The sequence below is a fragment of the Mesoplodon bidens genome, assembly GCF_964165515.1.
Source record: "Mesoplodon bidens genome assembly, chromosome: 11".
NCBI classification, from domain to species: Eukaryota; Metazoa; Chordata; class Mammalia; order Artiodactyla; family Ziphiidae; genus Mesoplodon; species Mesoplodon bidens.
In genome coordinates this window covers 67,213,870-67,237,004 of record NC_138167.1, presented here as the reverse complement: position 1 = coordinate 67,237,004, position 23,135 = coordinate 67,213,870, and the positions used below count along the sequence as shown (strand labels likewise).

The 23,135-nt window shown below is 42.0% G+C and overlaps 2 protein-coding genes across 3 annotated transcripts in view; both read right to left on the bottom strand.

The window, feature by feature from the left end:
- Window positions 1–1,357, bottom strand: part of DMC1 (DNA meiotic recombinase 1) — a 42,940-nt gene extending 41,583 nt beyond the window's left edge. For both annotated transcript variants that reach the window (XM_081248906.1, XM_081248907.1), the window contains exon 1: window positions 1,238–1,357. The gene's annotated coding sequence lies outside the window, so the exon portion shown is untranslated. The remainder of the gene's footprint in view (window positions 1–1,237) is intronic.
- A 7,709-nt stretch (window positions 1,358–9,066) lies between these two features.
- FAM227A (family with sequence similarity 227 member A) overlaps window positions 9,067–23,135 on the bottom strand; it is a gene marked incomplete at its 5' end in the record, with an annotated part of 74,971 nt that continues 60,902 nt past the window's right edge. Inside the window, 4 exon segments of the mRNA XM_081250245.1 lie at window positions 9,067–9,339; window positions 15,007–15,141; window positions 21,751–21,857; window positions 21,859–21,892. Of these exon segments, the coding sequence (XP_081106371.1) occupies window positions 9,300–9,339; window positions 15,007–15,141; window positions 21,751–21,857; window positions 21,859–21,892 (316 nt within the window). The 3' untranslated portion in view covers window positions 9,067–9,299.

Below are 23,135 nucleotides of genomic sequence, written 5' to 3'. Positions count from 1 at the left end.
TTCTTTTCTCTTTCCTCAAAACTGGCCACTTTGTATCATCTTTCAATTTCCTATAGCACAATTAATCATGACTAATAATATCTTTTTTGTTGCCTTGGAATGTTATTTAGAAGTAGAATATTAGAATTCCATATTGTTATTAAACTTTCACGTTGGTTAACAACACTCTAAGAACTTTGGCCTTAAGTCAATCTTCCTTGTATTCTCCCTGGCACCTAGAACTTAGTCTATCCTCAAAAAAAAAAAGATTTTTTTTTTTCTCGTTTATGAGGGATGACTTCCTGCTTGGGAATTATGAATGGGCTCTCTTGTAACATATATATTTTTTGTTTAATAAAACATTAGATGTATTTTGTTTTATAGTATTTACTAGTTTCATGATGTATTTTTTTTAAGACTTAAAATTATGGCAGATACCCAATATTTAAACATGATAAAATATTAGGGCCAATAAGCAGATAAAGAGTCTTTGATTTAACACTGTAGCAGTTGTTTTAAGATCTCAGGAAGCTACAAGGTATGACTGTTTTCATTAGAAAACGTGGTCCAAGTCATCAGTTTTCTTGGTCTATTCCATCTCTTCGCTTCACACCAAATTCGGGTTGGCGCCTGGCCCAGAAGGGGAGCAAACTGCTAAGGTAGAGGTATGGTCGCTACCACCTAGTACCTCTGAACAGCAAAGTATTCGAGGCAAACGAGGAGACAGTGGAGATGGAATCTTCTGGAGTACGGTCCCTCATTCAGATAGCTAATCATATGTATGATAACCCCGAATTCCACAGTGACTGTCCTTTCTTTTCTCCCTGATAAACAAAAAGATTGTTCTCCATCTATCTCAAATAGCAGTTGACGGGGTGAACAGCTGAATCCAAGGTAGGGCTCCCGGACACCTCGGCTTAAGGCACCAGAAGCTGGCCCTCACCGTGGGGAGCGCGGTCCAGATCACCCTCACCGCCTCCCCCCCGCCACCAGCCGTTTTCCTGACACCTGACTCCCTCATAAGAAGGCCGAGGAGGCCTCTTCAAGACTTAGGTCCGACTTGGTTTAAAATAAGGATGCTGGAAATCCCTCGAGAGCACTGAGATTCCCTCCGGGGGCTGGGTTGGGGACGGGACGCACGAAGCCACTAGCCCAGAGCCCAGCAACGACAACCGAGTATGACCAAAGAAAGGAAACCCTGAGTTTCCCCTCAGATTCTTCACCCGCCTTCCCTTTTTGCCACAAACTCCACTCGTACCCACAGTCTCCCGGGGGTTTTCAAGGTATCTGAATCCCTTCCTTCCCCCGCCCGGGCCTTCCAATCCTCAGGGATTCTGCCTCGGAACCAGAAGGCGGAGACTGCCGTCCTGTCGCTGACAGAGAGGTTTGGCGCCAAAAGAGTAGTTCGGGCGCGTAGCTGGAGTGGGCGGGACCCGGACGGAGGGGCGGGCCCACCGTGGGCGGAGCGAAGAGCGAGGGGCGGGACCCGGGGCGGGGCAGAGGACGAGGGGGCGGGGTGGCGGGAGGGTCGGGAGCAACTTGGAGCAGCAAAAGGAGCCGCTTGAGGGTGGCGCGCTGGGGTGAGGCGGGGCTCTGAGGTGGAGGGAGTGTGCTGAGGAGAGGGGCTTTGGTCGGAGGGGAGGCTGGGGCGTCTCTAGAGCGGAGAGAGATGCTGAAGTCAGGGAGAGGACTGAGGTGGGGGCACTGAGGAGACGCATCGAATTAGCGGGTACTGAGGTGGACGCTGAGGTGAAGACAGGCAGCTGTGAGAAAGAAGGCCCTTAGGTGGGGCGTGTTCTGATATGAAGAGAGGCCGCTGGAAAGGGGTCAGGAGGTGGAAGGCCATGAGGCGGGGGAGGGGAGCTGGGCGGAGGTGGCTGACGTGGTGACAGGTGACATGCAGAATGCTTATCTTAATCAGGATCCTCGGGTTAGGAGGTCGAATATGGGGGTCTTTCCCCCTGCTCAAGGCTCTTCTTTTCACTCCAAGTTTTTCATATCTGGCTTCACAGTCTGTACCTAATACCTCAGTCCGCGTTCCTACTTTCTCTCCTTTCTCTGTGACTCTCTTACCATTTGCCACTCTAGTCTGTGAGTGAGGCACCCAAGGCCCATTCACGATGCAGAGTAATTTTTCTTCGTCTTAACTTGAAATTTTAAATAGACAACAGAAGCCAAACATATTTTGATCCAGCTTTTAAATAGAAATTTTAGGCCAGCCTTCATGCCAGCAGAGCCGTCTCTGGCAGCGTCCTCCTCCTCCCCTTAAATGGAAACTGACTGTTGAGGAGTCATGAAACATTTGAAAGAGCATCTGTTGAGGTGGAGGCTGCGATGTATCTTGGATGAATATCTGTGCAAGCAGTTCTTTGGGTTCAAGACCTAGTACAGGGCGACCTTTTTCTTCAGTGTCTGAATCTTTTTTTGCTGGAATAAATAGCAAAAAATTCCCACAATAGCAGCTGGCAGTTTGTAGGGCATTCCCCTTCCCCCCAGGTGGATTGTTTAAAGAGCCAACAAATAACTGCCATAGTTCTTCAAAATCTGTTATTTTCCAGAAACATAGCCTGTCCATGTTAAATGGAAATTAATGCCCATTTTTGACATGAACTGGATAGTGATGCTAGGCTTTCACTTTGGGCCTCACCTAAAACAATTATAGTAACTTCTGAGCAACTTGTTAGATGGAGACATCAACTGTACAGAAGAGCTGCAAAGAGCACAGCAAGATGATTTAGGGAAATATAACATATGTAGTTTGGTGTAGTGACAGCTGGGAGAGAGAAATGTTCATAATACTTGAAGGTTGTGTGCAGTACACTTAAAGAAACTGAAGCGAGCTTGGTAATGACAAGTTCGTGAAGTAAGTATAAAAATTTCGTTTGGATAGGATATTGATGGTTATATACAACTTTAAAATTAAAAAAAAAAAAAAAGTCCAAAACCCTGGGGTAGTTCAAAAGTACACTTGAAGACCTTTCCACTTAAATCAGGACCAAAAACAAAAAAACACTAGTCTTTAATACCTTACAGAAATTCTGAATATGATGAAGGTGGCATTTCAAAACAGTGGGGAAATGAATTCAGTGAATGGTGTTGGAACAAACTAGGTAGTCATCTGGAAAAAAATAAAATTGTAACCATACTTCACACCTTATACCAAAATAAATTCCAGATGGATCAAGAAATTAAATCTGAACAATAAAATATTAAAAGTACTAGAAGAGGGCCTTCCCTGGTGGCGTAGTGGTTGAGGGTCCGCCTGCCGATGCAGGGGACGTGAGTTCGTGCCCCGGTCTGAGAGGATCCCACATGCTGCGGAGCAGCCGGGCCCGTGGGCCGTGGCCGCTGGGCCTGCGTGTCCGGGGCTTGTGCTCCGCGGCGGGAGAGGCCACAACAGTGAGAGGCCCACGTACCGCAAAAAAAATAATAATAAAATAAGTAAATAAATAAATAAATAAAAAGTACTAGAAAAAACATGGGAAAATTTTTTACTATCTCAGAGTAAGAAAAGTCTTTTCAAGTATGACACAAAACTCAGAAGCCATAAAAGACTTATAAGAATGACTGTATTAGAGAAAAATCCTGCATGGCAAAATGCTACTTTCCTATCCCAGATATAGAGCATGGCAAACCAAAGCTTTTGTGTCAATTAGTAACCAATTAGTAATTGTGCCAATTAGCTTTCCCAATTTCTCAAATCCTTCAGCGAGTCCACAAGGTCTCTACAAAATTTTAAAAATGTGTGTCATTTTATGATATTCTAAGAAATAAAAAACAGGCAGTGGAATTACAGGTGACCTGAATTTTAAACCATTACACTTTACTGCCCCTCTGTGGACAACCACCTTATAATCAAATAGAGGCATATAACTCCACTGTGTACAGTTGGGTAGCTTCAAACTGGTGCCTATGGATGCATATTCTTGGTTTCAAGAGCTCAAATTTGAGAAATGCTTTAGTACAGAACTAAAGAATGAAGGGTCATTACAAAAAGAGCATTTCATTGGGTATACCTCTCCTTAAGCACATTTATTTTTTAAAATGTTTATTGACCCTACTATTTGTCAGACACTACTAGGTGTTTGTTGCCAGGGATTCAACAACAAACAAGAAACAAACCCTAAGTGTGGGCTATAGATAAGTTTATAGGCAATTGCAGTAGCGTATATACATATACATACATACCTACATATCAGTCATTTGAGGCTTTTCTCATTTATTTAGATTTATTTCCAAATTTGAAAAACTTCTAACTTTGGCACGCAGCTACCCAGAGAGGCACGCTCATGACTGTTTATTTAACCAACATTTATTAAACACTGTTGGACCCAGCTCTCTGCTGGATATGGAGATAAAGACAGGTCTCTACTCTCAAGGAGGGATGAGTCTACTAGGGAAGATAGATACAGAAACAGATAATAACACACATGGTGAGATAAGAGGGATTATACACACAGTTGGGAACCAAATAGACCTCTCCCTGGGGGATCCTCACAGAGGTGGTGACCCTTAATTTGGGGCTGAAAGGATAAGTGAGGATCTACACATCTGTAGATCTACACATCTACTTCACACAAAGATACCATGAGGTAGGAACTATTATTATCTCTGTTTACAGATGATGGAACTGGGGCACCACAAGGTTAAGTAACTTGCCTAAGGTTCACAGGCTGGCTCCAGTGTTCAGGCTCTCAGCCTATTAATATGCTAAACCAGTATATGACAGATCTTGTATGTTCATATGTGATTTTATTTTCCATTTATAGAAGTATGATATAAGTACACATAGGCATGGTAACTATGCCAGACTTACAGTACAGTTCAGCCATTTACAAGCTCTGTGGTCTTGGGAAAATTTATTTAAACCTCTTTGTGCTTCAGTTTCCTCATGTGAAAACCAAGAATAGTATTGGTACTGAGTTGTGAGAATTAATGGGTTAAGATACTTGAAGTATTTGGGCTGCTGTGTGGAAAATGGATTGGAGGGGGCAAGAGAGAGGGCAAGGAGAATACCTAGGAGAATGCTGTAAAAGTCCAAGACAGGGGCAATGGTAGCTTCAATCAAGAAAGGCCTCAGTTTGAAAATAGAAAAAATTGTACGCCATTTACAGGGCTATAAGAGAAGACAAAATAATCCGTAAAAATATGCTTAAAAGTACCTAGTCCCCAGTAATGCCTTTAATGTTTTTAAGTAAAATGTTATAATATCCCCATCACCCAACTTCAGCAATTTTCAACACATGGCCAGTCTTGTTTCACTTATACCTCCATCCACTTCCTCCCTTTCATATTATTTTGAAGCAAATTCTACATGTCATATAATTTCTTCTGTAAATATTTCAGTATGTATCTCTAAAAGATAAGGACTCTTTTTAAAAACATAACCGTTAACACAATTATCACACCCCCAAAATAATAATTTTTTTTTTTTTTTTTGCGGTACGCGGGCCTCTCACTGCTGTGGCCTCTCCCATTGCAGAGCACAGGCTGCGGACGCGCAGGCCCAGCGGCCATGGCTCACGGGCCCAGCCGCTCCGCCGCATGTGGGATCTTCCCGGACTGGGGAATGAACCCACGTCCCCCGCATCAGCAGGCAGACTCTCAACCACTGCGCCACCAGGGAAGCCCCCTGTTGCAATTTATTGATGCTTTTTAGGCCTCTCTTAATCTATAGATTTCCCTTTTTCCCTTGCAACTTATTTGTTTAAAAAAAAAATGGAGTCATTTGCTCTGGAGTTTTCCATAGCCTAGATTTTGCTGATTGCATCCCCTTGGTGTTAACATGCTTCTCTGTCCTTTGTATTTCCTATTATGATAGTTGCAGCTGGAGTCTAGATCAGACCCAGATTTGATTATTTGGTAAAGACTATTTCATAGGTGGTATTGTGGTCTACCATCAAGAGGCATTTAATGGCTTTTTATCTTTTGGGGATGTAAGCAGCAACCTAGATCCATTAATTCATTAGGGTTTGCAAAATGGTGATATTTTAATTAGGTGGAATATTTCTAAAAAAGAAACTTCCCCTCATCTCTTGTTTGCTTACCTGCTAATACAGTTCATATGGGAATGGCATGATAAACGCTGATTTGTTTTCTTTATTTGCTAGTTTTCAAAATAATGAATTGGTTCCCTAGTATCCTTCAATGGTGACCAGTTAATTTTTTTAAAGTAATGATATGAACATATGGGTGAAAACACGTTTGACGTGCTTCAATCCATGGCTATTATTATTATTATGCTTAAACTGTCCCATCTTAAGCCAATGGGATTCTCTCTAATTTGGCTCCTGAGTCTTTCTGACAGGACTCTCATCTTTGGTAGCTTCCTTGCTGTCTAGTATGACAAGATGTTCCATGTTCATTTCATGATTTTCCTGCCCTAGATCTGGAACCAGACACTCCTTCAAGGATCCCTGTATCCCTTTTAGTGCAAACTGTATTTCAAAACCACAGTCCAGGTCATTGCTACTCGGTCGGTCTTTATTTCTAGGGCATTTCAATGGACAGAGTTAGTAGGGTTTTTTTGTTGTTTGTCTGTTTGTTGTTGTCTTAAAGCTTTAAGGAGGTATAAATGACATACAAGAAACTGAATATATTTAAATATTTAAAGCCTGTATATGGTGTGTGAGCCTGTGAACCCTTCACCCACAATGAAGATAGTAAACATAACCACCATGCCTAAAAATTTTCTTGGGCCGCTTTGTATTCCCTTCCATCCTCTCCTCCCCTCCCCTCTTTAGCAACTATTTGTTTGTTTTTTTTTGTTTTGTTTTGTTTTTTTTTTTTTCTTTTTGTGGTATGCAGGCCTCTCACTGTTGTGGCCTCTCCCGTTGCGGAGCACAGGCTCTGGACGCGCAGGCCCAGCGGCCACGGCTCACGGGCCCAGCCGCTCCGCGGCATATGGGATCCTCCCAGACCGGGGCACGAACCCGTATCCCCTGCATCGGCAGGCGGACTCTCAACCACTGCGCCACCAGGGAGGCCCTATTTGTTTGTTTTTAAAGATAAAATATATTCTCAATTCATAATCAATTCAAAATCAGCACTATAGGATTTTAACTTCATTCTTCTAGTTTAACATCTGAATTTCCTTACTTCCATGCTGAGAATACTGGTTCTCAGCCACAGTAGGAATGACAGAATTGGGGTACTACACAATTACTCATTTGCTTTATCCCACATTACAGTTAATGCTTCTTAAATGTTAGCTCCCTTTGACATTCTACCCTCTCTCCATCCCCCACTTATAAAGGGCAAAGAATTCTTCACCATAATTTTCCCTTCTAATACTTACAAAGAACAGAGACAGATCTTTTCATCTTGAACTTCCTGAGAGGCCTATGGTTATGAGTCCTCAGTAATTTCTGGAAGGGGTCTGAGCAGGGATGGTCTTGGACCCAAGCTGTACAAAGGAGTATCCTGAAAGACATGTCCTGGTTTCCATGCTCAACATGTCCTGGTTTCAGAAGAGTATATACATATATATATATATATATATATATATATATTTTTTTTTTTTTTTTTTTTTTTTTTTTTTTTGCAGTACACGGACCTCTCACTGTTGTGGCCTCTCCTGTTGCGGAGCACAGGCTCCGGACGCGCAGGCTCAGTGGCTATGGCTCACGGGCCCAGCCGCTCCGCGGCATGTGGGATCTTCCCGGACCGGGGCACGAACCCACGTCCCCTGCATCGGCAGGCGAACTCTCAACCACTGCGCCACCAGGGAAGCCCAGAGTATACCTTTTAACAGCAATGGTAACAACAATAACAACAACAATAGCTGGTAGCAATTACCAAGTGAACTATGCATAAATTATATGCATAATATAATTATGCATATAACTTTGCATAAATTATCTCATTTAACTGTCACAACAGCACTACCTTCCTAGGCAGGCATTCCCTTTCTGCATTCAAGAAAACAAGTTCAAAAAAAAAAAAAAGAAAACAAGTTCAGAAAAGTCAAGTCACAAAAGCTACTAGGCCTAAGGTCATATACCTACTATGAAGCAGAGCAGGGATTCAAAGCCCTGAATTTTCTGGGGCCAAAGCTTGAGCTCTTCCCTTTTACCCTTCTTTCATCCCTTTACCTGGGTAATGTTCTCCAAGAGGGCCACCTAGAATTACACTCAGGTTCAAGTGAAGATGTTTATCTGTGGGGGACACCATAGGTCCCAAGAATATACTTAATTGCTTCTTGGTTCAGGCAAACAGCGATTTGCTTGAGTTTTTCCTTCTTGGCTGGGTTGGGCAGACTGTTCTAACGCAGACCAGGTTACTCCCTTGTGCCCAAAGGCCCAAATGATAAAGGCCAAGCCCTTCAGCTGAACTTCAGGTCCTTCTACACACTGGCCCCTGTACCTCTGAGCCTCAGTGAAGTCTCTCTGGACTCGGTTTTTCTTGGATTCCACACAAACCTCTAGCACAGCATTAATGCATTTATTGGTTTACACATCCTCCCCCTCTTCCAGACTGTGTGCTCCTTAAGGTCAGGGACTATGTCTTTATTCATCTCTGTATCAACAGGACCTGGTATGTGCAAGCATGGTATAGGATAGATATCTAGTGAATGCTTCCTCAACCTCTCCAAGCCCCAGTGTCCTCCTAGGAGAAATGGAGGTAACGGGGCTTCCCTGGTGGTGCAGTGGTTGAGAGTCCGCCTGCTAATGCAGGGGACATGGGTTCGTGCCCCAGTCCTGGAAGATCCCACATGCTGTGGAGTGGCTGGGCCCGTGAACCATGGCCGCTGAGCCTGCACGTCCAGAGCCTGTGCTCCGTGACGGGAGAGGCCACAACAGTAAGAGGCCCACGTACAGCAAAAAAAAAAAAAAAAAAAAAAAAAAAGAAATGGAGGTAACAACACCCACCTTGGGGAGAGAAGGGGGCAGGAGGGTTAATCTGAGATAATGTTTGAAAAGGATTTAGAGTACTTAGCACATAGTAAGTACTCAATAAATGATGTCTCCTATGATTACTGTTATATAATACATATAATACATACTAATATATACTCCATAGTGTTGTTATTAATAAACAAGTGAATGAAAGAATCAGTAAGCAAATGCATGAATGAATGAGGTGACGTTATGTCAGTTTAAATCCTGACTTTGGCCCAGGGTAGGAGAGGACTTTAATATTCTTTATCCCATGGACTACGAATGACTAAATGTATTACAGTATTACTTTTTATTTGTTTGTTTTGTTGTTTCTATTTTAGATTAAATCCAACAACATGCGCAGGCTTCATCCAAAAAGTCCTTCCGATTCTTGGATAAGGATTCATGCAGGTGAGCTGGAAGGTGAGAGGATAAGGAAGACTACTTTTTCTGCATTGGTTTTGACTTCTTGATGACCTTTCTGTGGATGAACCATAAAGATACAAACAGAAACAAATTAAAAAAACAGTGTGATCAAGAGAATGAAGAAAGGAATCCCCAGGATTATATAAACAGCCTGGAAATCAACCACTTAGAGAAGCAGATCAGGAGGCTGGGAAATAAAGGTGGAATTGATAGATTATGTAAAGTGTCTGAATGTACTGGGAGACTTATACAACCAAGGGAAAATTTGGAGATAAACTGAGATGAGTACATAAAAAAAAGAAAAAAGAAAGAAAACAGGCAGATTGAAAAAGAGACTTAGTTCCAGGGATAGCAAAAAGTTTTGCAAGAAATAAAAATAACCAAAGTATACTCTGTAGCTCATGGCAGTGGTGTTGATAGTATAATAATGCTGATTAATGATCCAACCAAAATCACAACACAGACACATTGGGAGGATGGGAGAGTGGAAGTGTGTGCAAGTGAGAGAGAGCCCAGTCCTCACTTTTCCTAGTGTGAATTCAATAGATAATGCCTAACACTAAAAAATCAAGGAGCCAGAGCACCACGGTATTTAGACATATGGAGGAAAACAAATACCAAAACAATCAGTTGAGTAAGTGGAAAGTGTTGCTGGGGATTGGGGGTCCGGAGGAGTGCAATTTTTTGTAACAAGCTTTGTAGAACTATTAATTAGTTAATTTAATAAGCCTTATATTATGCTTTGCATTAGTTAATTCAATCAGTTAATTTAATGTGCCTTATATATTACTGTGCATCACGCACTGTTCTAAGTGCTTTCTTTACAAATGTTAACCAATTTAATCCTCATAACAACCTTATGCTATACATAATATTATCATCCCCATTCTACAGATAAAAAAAACTGAGATGCAGAGAAGTTAAATGATTGATCAAGCTTACACAGCTAGTAGGTCGTGGAGCTAGGATTAAAACCCAGGTGGTCTGGCCCCAGAGTTGCCTCTCTATTTGATTCTTAAAGGATGAATATGTATTACTTTAATTAAAATAAAAACAAAAATTAAAAAAGTGTGATTTTTAAGAGACTTTATTCCCAACTTTGAGTATAGACAGACAAAGTTCTAAAATGTAATGTTATTTTTTTCTATAAGCAATTAACTGGAGCAGAATGCTAAACACACATTAGCTAATCATTAATTCCCTCATTAAGAATTTGCTGAATCCCGGGAATTCCCCGGTGGTCCGGTGCTTAGGACTCCGCACTCTCACTGCCAGGGGCCCAGGTTCAATCCCTGGTCGGGGAACTAAGATCCCGCAAGCTGCATGACACAGCCAAAAAAAAAAGAATTTGCTGAATCCCTACTATGTGCCAACCACAGGAACAGGTGCAGGAGACTCAATGCTTAATGATAAAAGGCCCTTGGGAGACTTACAGTACAGAGAGGGAGACAGACAACTCCATGACTACAGTAGGACATATTCAGTGGAGTATAAAATAGGCAGTCACTAGGGCAGTCTGGGGAGATTTCCTGGAAGTGACAACATCTTAGTGGGCTTTATGGGTCAGATAGGATCTAGCCAGACGAAAAGTAGGCCAAAAGCCAGGCCAAAGTATGTTCAAGGAAGAGGAAAGAGCAGTGAATACTTGTTAAAATGAACTGAATTTGTTGTTTCCTCTTCCATTCTAAATTCTAAAATGGATGTCAAAAACAATAGTATTAAAAGTCCCTCTTAACCTGGAGATTCCATAGCGTAAACCAATGGGGAGCAAACCATGCTGCTATACTCCAATATCAGTGGCTGTTTCTCTAATCAAAGGAAAAAATGAATTGATAAAACTTTCTTCATATTAAGTTTACCTCTTTTTTAATATTTATTATTTATTTATTTATTTATTTTGGCTGCTCCGGGTCTTAGTTGTGGCATGCGAACTTATTACTTGCGGCATGCAAACTTATTAGTTGCAGCATGCAAACCCTTAGTTGCGGCATGCATGTGGGATCTAGTGCCCCGACCAGGGATCAAACCCCAGTCCCCTGCACTGGGGGCGCGGAGTCTTACACACTGGACCACCAGGGAAGTCCCAAGCTTACCTCTTAAGTCTTGTTAGGCTGTAGCCCAGGCCCTGGAGTCTGACTACTGGTTTCAAATCCTGGCTCCACTGCTTACCAAATGTGAGCACCTGAGCAAGAGTCACTAACCTCTCTAAGCCTCAGTTTCCTCAGTTGTAAAATGAGGATAACAATATCCCATATCTCACAGAAGTGCTGTGAGAATTAAATAAAACACGTATCATGCTTAGAAGAGAATAAGGACCTGGAAAACACAACTGTGTTGTGTACTCAAGGTGATAAAAACAAATGAGTAAGTAAAAGTTATAATTAAGAGAAAAGTTAGTTGTGATTTTGTAACATATTATGTTATTTTAAGATAACTTGGCAGCTATCTAAAGATTCATATTTTATCTTAGTCAATAGTCCTTTATTACCAAAATAATTTGGTAATATTTTTATAGGTTTCTGCAAAGAGCACTATGACTTCTAGTCCTGTCCCTGACAGATGGGAGAATCAAGGCTCTGAACTCAGGAAAATGCCGAGTATGTCAGCATCTGATCCTTTACCCTTCAGTGCATGTGCACTTGAAGCTGGCTTCGTCCTCTATTCTAGCGCAGAAACTATGTGAAACAACTGCTGGATGCTTTCTCAAAAATGGGTCCTCCCCAAACCTCCCAGTCCAGAATGTTCCAATGTAGTTCCTTGCACTGCTTTGGGCTCAGCAAGTTTTCATGGTATGGAAGGTCTGAGAGCTTTGAGGAGAAGTGCCGAACCCTGATCTTCTGTGTGTATGTCAGGGAAAGCTTCCTGGAGGAGTCATTATTTGCACTGACTCTGAAGAAGCAGGAGGAGCTGGCTGGGGAAGGAAGCCAGGGGTAGGAGGGGAAATTTTCCTGCAGAGGAAGAAGCTTGTGCCAAGCATGGCCTGGAAGCTGGAAGAACTTGGCCTCTTAATGCAGCTGCAGGGGCTCAATGTGGCTTGAAAGGTGGTTGGGAGTGGTGGGTGAAGACAGAGGAGAGAGGGGAGGTGGGCAGGGCCACCTCATGAAGGCCTCGAGTCTAAGAGTTTAGATTTTACCCCTAGGATCCTTAGGGGTTGAGAAGAAACTGCAGGTTTTAGGCAAAGGAGTAGCCTGATGAGATATGGATTTTTGAAAGAGACCCATGGGGAGCCAGGGCCTTAACTCAAGTGAGTCTTAGTTGCCTCCTTTGAAAAATAAGAAAAATAGGGGGACTTTCCTATTTTTGGTTAAGAATCTGCCTTTCAATGCAGGGAACACGGGTTCGACCCCTGGTCGGGGAACTAGGATCCCACATGCCACAGGGCAACTAAGCCCACGTGCCACAACTACTGACCCTGTGCACCACAACTACAGAGCCCACGCGCTCTGGAGCCCACCCACACAACTAGAGAGCCCACGCGCCACAGTGAAAGATCCCGTGTGCTGCAACTAAGACCCCATGCAGCCAAATATAAATAAATATTAAAAAAAAGAAAAAGAAAAAGAAAATTTACCTCACAGGACTGTTCTGAGACTTCAATAAGATAACCAATGGAATATGCCTATCACAGGGCCAGGGAAATCTTCCCTTCAATTTCTCTTCCAGTGTTTGTAACAGGAAGAGCAGGTCTGCTCTTCCTCAGGCTCCTATAATTCTGGGGTCACCAGACTTTTGATCTCTGAAAGAGGTGTCTAGGGGGACATTTTTGGACACAGGCTGTGCCCCATCTGAATGTGAAACTTTTAGACTTTGGAGGCTCTTCCCTATGAATAAGAACTTGTATATTTTCTGGAACTTCGACATTTCAGTCCCCCATGATGGGTAAGCACAGGGTAAGGACTGCCCTAAGAGATGAGAACCCAGCTGGTCCAGGGCTTAGAAAACCAGGGAGTCTTTCTGGGCTGGGCCAAACCAGTGCTCTCAAGCATGCTCGAAGGCTTCCTGGATTAAGGAATGTAAGAAGCTTATGAAAACAGTAATATATTGCCTATTAATTATTGACAAGTTCTATGCCAGACTCTTTATATGGGTTAGCTTGTTTACACATTAACAAACTTCCACATTTTTTTTTTTTTTTTGCGGTACGCGGGCCTCTCACTGTTGTGGCCTCTCCCGTTGCGGAGCACAGGCTCTGGACGCGCAGGCTCAGCGGCCATGGCTCACGGGCCCAGCCGCCCCACGGCATGTGGGATCTTCCCGGACCGGGGCACGAACCCATGTCCCCTGCATCGGCAGGCGGACTCTCAACCACTGCGCCACGTGGGAAGCCCCTAAACTTCCACATTTTTTATGGCCAAGGAAACAGGCCTGGAGAATTTAGGTAACTTAACTGAAAGTCATAAAGGGGGCAGGGCAAAGATTCAAAACCCCAGATCTTTTTAGAGTCAAAGCTCCTTCTACTGCTTCATCTTCTCCTGTGGGGGACACTAAAAGGTAACTCCCTTACCCGGTTAATTTTTACCTGGGGTTCATCCAGAGTAGTCATCCCCACCCATAGATGGGTCCAAAATGGATCCATTATAGGAGAAGATATTGGAACTTCTATTTATATATTTTTATCTCATTCTTTTTAATTTCTATTTTCTGTATGTTTTATATTATAGTATACATATTATATTAGCATAGAACTATATATATTATTACTGAATAATTAATATATTATTAGGGGCTGAGTTCTCATAAATGTTTTACTAAGAAAGATACAAGATCAAGAAAGCTTGGGGACTACTGATCAAGTGGTATAGTCAGGGTTTCACGTAGAGGTAAATGTTTGCCGGATACTTTGCAAATCCCTCAAAGTACATACATACTCCCTTCATGGAGACCACCATCTGCCATCAGGACTTTAAAAATCCAAATATGGCCACGTGGTTCCCTGTTTAATATCTTTCGTGGCTCCCCACGACTTAGAAAATAAAATCCCTTCATGATTTGTCCAGGAATCTTCTCCAGGCTCACCTCTCCTGGAGCCCCTCACACACTTTCTTGACCTCCTGCCACATTACTTTCTGCCTCTGAGCCTTTGCCTCTGCTGCTCCATCTACTGAGAATGCAAACCCCTTGCCTCATCCACCTCCTCCTGCCTTACAAACACTTTATCTTTTCTAGACTCAGGTCAAGGGACACCACTTCTATAAAATGTGTCTGCATGGCTCCCAGGCCATTGCATTCTTTGTCTCCTTTGTCTAATAGCACCTCTGGAACTTATGGTATTTATTTGTTGATATATCTGCCTTCTTTCTATCAGACTGTGAGCCCCTTGAGAATAGGGACTGTGTCTTATCTACTGTTATTTACCCAGGGTCTGCTGCAGGGAACTTTTAAAACCTCTCCAAATCTGGGCTTGTTGCTGTATAAAATGCACTGGATAACCTCTACCTCATATGACTGTTATGAAGGTTAAAATGAGGTCATGTTTGTATAGCGTTTACCTTAGTGCTTGGTACAGAGTGAACAGTTAGTTAATGGAAGCCATGATTATTATATTATAATTTAATATTGTTAGCACGACTAAAAGTAGTGACCTAAGCAAAAATCTCCCCACTCCTGCTTTTCACTCAGCCTAGGAAAAACTATAGTGGAATCTTTCCCCTATCCTGGGAATAGTTATTTCTATTTCTCAGTGTTTGGCCACAATTTTCTTTTTCTCCTGTTGTTGTTCTACCTGGTAGCAGAAATATCAGAGATTTTGTAGGGGCTTCCTAGTTCCAGGGAATAGAATTCATCAGGGCTTGATGGTGAGAAGGAAGAGTAGTTCAACTGCTGTTTCCATCCTCTTTCCCTCTCCTCTTTTTCCTTCCTGTGGGGGAAACAAAAAAGACATCAACAAAAATCGGCTCAAAAATTCGGTGCAACTTCTTCAAAGGTTTCAGTAGAATCTTGATAGGTATTGAAAGAAAAAGTTTACAAAAGTCAGTAACATTGGCAATGGCAAATAACTGAAGCAGAGTGCTGAATACACTGCAATGACTCCCTCATTCATCTTCTAAGTATTGACTGAGGACCTGTAGGGTGCCAGGACCTGCACTAGGCCCTGGGAAAAAAAGGTCATCTAGGGCATTATTCCTGACCTTAAGGACAAACCTCAATCTAGGGAGATGGACAAGCAAATTTATAACTAGAGTAGGCATGATCAGGAAAGCACAGGACAATACCCTGAGAAGGCAAGTCAGGGAAGACTTCCTGGAGGTGATGCCTGAACTGGGTTTTAAGGGTTAGTGAGGGGTTAGCTAGATTAAGAAGTAGTCGAAAGGGTAGTGGAGGGACAGACTGGGAGTTTGGGGTTAGCAAATGCAAACTATTATATAAAATGGGTAAACAACAAGGTCCTACTGTATAGCACAGGGAATTACATTCAATATCCCAAGATAAACCATAATGGAAAAGAATATAAAAAAGAATGTGTATTTATGTATAACTGAATCACTTTGCTGTACAACAAAAATTAACACAACATTGTAAATCAACTATACTTCAATTAAAAAAAGAAGTAGTTGAAGGAAAGTCAAGTCTGAGGGAATGACAATAATATTGGTGAATTAAAATAGCTGGCTTTTTGTATTTCTGAGAATCTAATATGGATATCAGAAAGACTGCTAATGAGTGACCATTGAACTTATAGTATTCCATGGCTCAAACAGGTGGGCCTCAAGCTAAACTCCTAGTATAAAAAAAATGTGGTCTTTTTCTGGTTTGAAGGAAAATTTCGACTAGAAGGTTTAAGACTGAAAGTTTTCCTTGGCTAAATTTCTTAACTCATTAAGCTTTGGTTTCTTCATCTCTGAAATGGAGAGTATAACACCATCTATCTGTGATACAGATGGTTAGTTAACAACCCATCATCCACTCTCCCCTTTTACTTTAGCAATGGAGCCAGATTAAAAAAAAAAACCCGTCACACATTTCCCAGGCTCCTTTGAAACTAACATCACCATGTGACTAATATCTGGCCCTTGAAATAAACTGGTAATGTTATATGGTATTTCCAGGGAGGTTATTAAAAAGGGAGGGGGTAATAGGAATTGACTACACATGGGCATGAGGGAACTCTCTGGGGTGATAAAAAATTCTAAAGTTAGATTGTAGTAATTGTTGCAAATCTCTGTAAATTTACTAAAAATCATTGAACTTTGTACCCTTAAAGTGGGCAAATCTTATGGGAAATTGTACCTCATTAATATTATAAATATTAATTATAATATTTATAATTATATCATAATTATAAATATTAATAATTATTATTTTAATAAAAGAACATTTAAAATGTTTTTAAAACAATATTTTATTAAAAAGAAAGAAATTGCTGTAGCCATGTAGTCACATTCTAGCAATGAGACATAAGTGGAAATGTTGTTTGGGACTTCTGGAAGTGCTCCTTAAAAGAGAATGTGGTTATAGATTAAAAGTAAATGAATGGGGATTCCCTGGTGGCGCAGTGGTTGAGAGTCCGCCTGCCGATGCAGGGGACACGGATTCGTGCCCCGGTCCGGGAGGATCCCACATGCCGCGGAGCGGCTGGGCCCGTGAGCCATGGCCGCTGAGCCTGCGCGTCCGGAGCCTGTGCTCCGCAGCGGGAGAGGCCACAACAGTGAGAGGCCCAAGTACCACAAAAAAAAAAAAAAAAAAAAAGAAAAGACATGGAGGAACCTAAAATGCATATTACCGGGTGAAAGAAGCCAATCTGAAAAGGCTGTATTCTGTATGATTCCATCTATATGACATTCTGGAAAAGACAAAACTATGGAGACAATAAACAGATCAGTGGTTGTCAGGGTTTTGATGAGGGGAGGGATGAATAAGAGTAGCACAGAGGATTTTTGGGGCAGTGAAAATACTCTGTATGATACTATAATGATAGATACATGTCATTATACATTTGTCTTAACTCATAGGATGTATAACACCAAGGGTGAACTCTAATGTAAACTATGGACTTTGAGTGATTATAATGTGTCACTGTGGGTTCATGAGTTGTAACAAATATACCACTCTGGTGGGGAAAGTCCATAATGGGGGTGGCTCTGCGTGTGGTGGGGCAAGAGTGCATGGGAAACATCTGTACTTTACTCTTAATTTTCCTGTGAACCTAAAACTCCTCTAAAAATATATTTAAAGAAAGAGAGAGAGAGGGACAGAGAGACAGAGATTGAGAATGACATTAGCCCTCTTCTTCCCTTCCTTCTTATAGTTTCTGGTCGGAAAACAGACAGGTTGCCTGGAACTCCAGCAGCCGTCTTGGTGGACCATGGAAGTCCCAGGGGAAGGATACCAAGGGCTAGGATGGTGGAGCCTGGCTCCCTGAAGCCCCTGCAACACCATATAAGGGTATATCATCTACCTTCAGACTTCTTTTATATGTGAGAATCAACCTTTGGGCCATTGTTATTTTTAATTTTTCTGTTATATATGACTAAATAAAATCCTAATTTATATATTACATCAAAGAATTGTTCTGAGAGTCAAATGAAAATTGGAAGTTTTTCTTGTGCTTTTGTTTTTCTTTCTGGGGAAATTAAAATAAAGAGGCTACAGTCTTGGGCATAGTAGATTAGTAGAAAATAAAAATAGTTAAGCGGAAGTTGGCTCTAATAAATGCAGGATCTTTACCCCCCTTTCCTTTCCTCTGTTTCCAGAATGCCATTAGCCAGGCATATGTCCCACAGGCAAATGATTGGAGGATTCTTCTCCTAAGAAACCGAATGGCTTCTGAGAAAAGAGCGCAGATGCTGATATTTGAGAGTCTCTTAAATGAGAACGCTGGCTTGCTTACTGATCATGAGAAAAAAGAGAGCCAACCAACTGAGAAGCCATGACCACTGATACCAACTTCCTCTGTCAGCTTTTTAGAGCTTCACTCCTAAATCTAAAGACAGCCCAGGGGACTTCCCTGCTAGTCCAATGGCTAAGACTCTGCACTCCCAGTGCAGGGGGCTGAGGTTCCATCCCTGGTCAGGGAACTAGATCCCACATGCTGCAACTAAGAGTGAACCTAAAACTAAGAGTTTTCATGCCACAATTAAAGATCCCGCATGCCGCAAAAAAAAAAAAAAGATTCCTGCGTGCCGCAACTAAGACCCAGTGCAGCCAAATAAATGATGAGAGTTCAAAGGTGAGAGTTCAAAACAAGAAAACAGTCAAAAAATGTAAAAAGGTACCCAAAAAAAGGAACCCACAGAAATAATATGGGGGTTAGAAACTTTAAAAATAAAGATTAATGTTCTCAGTAATAGATGAAAATATTGCACCCATGAAAAAGAATAGGATGCTATGAGAAAGGAACGACCAAAATACAAGAAAGACCTCACTCTAGGAAGTTAATACTACAGTAGAATTTTAAAAATTAAAAGAAGTCATTGGAAGATAAAATGTAGAGACTCCTCTCGAAAGTAGGACAGAAATTCATACAGATGCCAAGAGGAGAATCAAAATAAGAAAATTAGAGAATCAGTCCAGGAGGTATAACAACTGAGTATAACAGCTCCAGAAAAACAGAGCTAAGAAAATAAAGGGAAGAAAATTACCAAAGAAATAATAAAAGAAAAATTCTCAGAATTGAAGGACACTACTCTCCAGTTTGAGAAGGCTTCCCAATCCCAATGAAACATATTAAGAAAAAGAGTCATACCAAGGCACATGATTGCGAAACATCAGAATAATAGGGAGAAAGACTATATCCTAAAAACTCCCATGGGGGTTGGGGGTTGGGGAGGGTGGAGGTGACATACAAGACCATAGGAATCAGAACAGCATCAAATTTTTCAACAGCAAAACTAGAAGGTAGGAAAAAAAATGTTTTCAAAATTCTGTGGAATATTGACTTTGAACTTAGAATTTTATTCCCAGCAAAACATTTGTCAAATATTAATCAAGAGCAAAGTCATTTTGGACATGTAAAGACTAAAAAACTTTCTATGTACCTTTCCCTTGAGAGTTACTAGAAGATGTGCTCCAGCAAAATGAGTAAACAAGAAAGAGAAAGACATGTGACCTGGGAGACTCCAACAAAGTGAAGTTGACTAAGGGAAGCCCTAGGGTAATGGTGAAAAAAAGCCCCAAGATGATAACTGAGAGCAGACCTTGAGCACACCAGTCCAGACTGGAGGAGGATGAGGGCCTGAGATGGAAAACTCCAAGATTAAAAAAATGGGGGCTTCCCTGGTGGCGCAGTGGTTGAGAGTCCGCCTGCCGATGCAGGGGACGCGGGTTCGTGCCCCGGTCCAGGAAGATCCCACGTGCCGCGGAGCTGCTGGGTCCGTGGGCCATGGCCGCTGAGCCTGCGCGTCCGGAGCCTGTGCTCCACAACGGGAAAGGCCACAACAGTGAGAGGCCCACGTACCGCAAAAAAAAAAAAAAAAAAAAAAAAAAGATTAAAAAAATGAAGAAGAAATTATCAGAATATATTCTCACTTTCAGGATCTTCTGCCACAACTTTTTCTTAACCTTAGAAGTCTACATCTGCTTGCATTGGAGAGAAAAAGGACAAGCAGCTAACTGCATCTGTCCTGGTTATGATCACGTTACCTAACAGAATATATTAATACGATATACATAGAATATATATGATACATTTCAGAATATGGAAAATGATGCTGCTTGGTTTTTGATAGCTTTTAACAATCTGGAAAACCTTATCAACAGATAACGTCTAAAAGGAAATCAAGAAATGCATATGTAAGCATGTTATTTAGAATAATGGATGTAAATTCCAGAAATGAAAATTATAATTTCTGTAGACTCTTGGATGCCTATGCACTACAGGACGGTGGAATCTAGAAGGTGGCATGTGAGACCCTCTGATGCCCCTCACTGCCTCAACTCTCCCTCACTCCCTAATCAGCCAGACCCAATTGCAGTCTGGTAACTTTTAGCTCTGCAAATTGGCTTGAACATCTCTCTGCCTAGAGTTCCAGCCCATTCTTCCGCTCCCCCCTTGCCTAGCAAATATAAAGAACTGACTGCTCCCTACTCTGTTCTCTTCTGAAGTCCTCTCTTAGGACCTATGCAATCTGTTGCATGTTGTCTATTTACATATCTTTTTCCTTCTTCTATACTATGAGCCCTTGAGGGCAAGAACTTTAACTTATTTATTTCTTTTGCATCCTTAGTGCCGGGCATAGTAGGTCTTCAGTCAATGTTTACTTGGCTTCTCTGTGCCTCAGTTTTCTATTCAGTAAAATGGGTGTTATGCTATCTAATAGGGTTTTGTTGAGATACAAATAAACTGGGCATGTTGTTTTTGTCTGATGGCATCTCACCAATTCTACCCCATGTCACTGACTTTGCCTTGTTCTCTCAGGCCGCAGGGATGGTCAGGTCTGGCTAGTAATAGCACTGCTTCTTCCTGAACACAGTGTTGGTTCAGAAGGGATGTGTAGAACCATGAATCAAGCAGAGCCATTGAAGCCGAGAAGGGCCCTGGGGGGCTCCTGGGCACAAAAGCCTTTCTGTCTCCTCTTTCTTGTAGGCAAGACTCCAGCCTCCATGACTTTCCCTGAGTTCCAAAGGTCAGAAGAGCAGCCAAGAAACCACCTGAGGCAAGATTAAAGGGACCAGAGAAGCTCATCAAGATTAGGAGACCTGAGATGAGATTAAGGGAGTGCAGACCCTGCACACACCCTAATCTTGTCGGCAACCCTGCCCCTGAACTATTGCTATAAAACTCCTCATCAAATCCTCCCGGGTTGGGACACACAGTTTCGAGGGCAGGAGCCCTCTGTGTCCTCCTTTGCCTGACAAAGCAATAAATCTCTTATTTTCTACTTTACCCAAAACTCTGTGTCAGAGATTCAGTTCGGCACCAGTGTACAGAGGCTGAGCTTTTGGCATCACCATCAGAGACTTTTATTGAGGCTTGGTTTATGGAGGCTGGGAGAGGGTGTCTCTCTTCCTTTTAGGTCATGCACTTATAAGGACATAGGGTTGGGGCTGTTCTTGGCCCTCTTTCTTTCTTTGAGGGCAGGGGCAGCTTGAAAAGCAAGCCAGTACACAGAGGCAAAGAGGGTCAAGAAAGAAAGGGAGAGAATCTGAAAATATCATTGAGCCCTTAGGTCCATCGTGGCTGCAGCCAGCCTGAAAGTGGCCTTCCCAGTTACTGAAGCCACGAGATTTTCCTTCCACTCAAGTTGGTTTGAGCTGGTTTCCTGGCACTTGCAACCTATGAGCACTGACTCATAATACACTTCGTAAAGTACAAATGCTTGGCATAGAGGAAGTACAAAGTCATTGGTAGCTCTTACTACTATCATTAATAATAATAAAAATAAAGTGAGAGTTGAGTGACTAACACATAAAAGTGAGTGGACTTTTATGTATACTTTTACACGTATTAAGAATTCCTAAAGTTTCTACTTTTTTCTACTTTTTTTTTTTCTACATTTCTACTTTTCCCATGGTCTTCGTTCAAACAAACCTCAAAAGAAACGCAATCTCCCTCTGATGGCTTCTTCTAGATTTCTTTTCAGGGGAGTCCTCAATGAAGGTTGAAGGCTGGATGAACATGTGGTTCGCCTGTTTTTTTGTCTTTTGCTCTTTGATCAATATTCTTCACCTCCCTGCGGGGAAAATCACAAAGACACATGGAAAAAGACTAAAGAGTCAGCGTTATCGTCTCACTCTATTTTCACATGAAAAGAGGCAAATATTTACCAGTTCATTCATTACATCTGTCAAGAGCAACTGACTGAAGCAGAAAGCTGGCTGCACAGCAGCAACTCAGTCACTGAGCCCCTGCTATGTGCTGGGAGTCATATAGCCCTGGGGGACACAGGGGAATAAGATGCGGTCCCTGACTCAATGGATCATACTCAAATTAGGAAGACAGGTGAGGAAAACCAACAATCTGAGAGAAAGCTGAAGCATGAGCTTGAGGGCAGGCTGAATTCAATTTGGGGCTCTGCCATTTGCTGTGTGTTCTTGGGCAAGTTACTTAACCTCTCCGTGCCAGTGCACTCATCTCAACATGGTAATATAATAGAACCTACGGTAGTGGTGAGGAGTAATTGAGTTACCATAGGTCAAGCAATTAGCACAGTGCCTGGTACATAGGAAGTGCTCAATTAATATTGCTTGCTGCTGCTGCTGTTATTATAGGAGAAGGTTTTCAGTGGAGCATGTTCAGATACGTTTGGGGTAGTCAACAGAAATGCTGAACTGGAAAATATACCAGCTGATCTGTGAAATGTGAGTGGACCTCCACTCGATGAAGAAGCAGGTTATGGACATTCAAGGCAGCCTAAATACCAATAAATATACATTCAAGTGAATTAAGATGCTGTCATATACTTCTCTGCTGCTGCAGAATAGATGTAGAAAGACTGGTGTTAAGAAACTAGTGTTGAACTTGGCCTAAACCAGTGGTTATTCCAACAGTGAGGGTCCTTCCCCAAGTCAAAGGAAAAAAATATGTTGAAACAAAATTCTCATTTTTGTCATCTTCTGCCACAACTTTTTCTTAACCCTTTGAAGCCTGCTTCTGCTTGCAGTGGAGAGACAAAGAACAAGCAGCGAACTGCATTTGTCCTTGTTATGATGACATTTTCTAACAGGAAAACTTGGTCATAATTCCTTGATAATATTTTCTATATTGTCATTTCTTGATTTGTTGAAGCCTATACATGTCTTAGGCTCCTATTTTCCACGAGTAGAAGCATCTTTAGCTTGTATGAGAGAATCATATGTTGAAACGTTTCATAAAACTCTGCAAAGGGCATTTTGAATTGCGGGTGCTTTGCCCCCGTACAAGTTTAAGGATCAGGGCTCTGGACTCACAAGGAAACTAAGTTCTGCAGCAGCAAC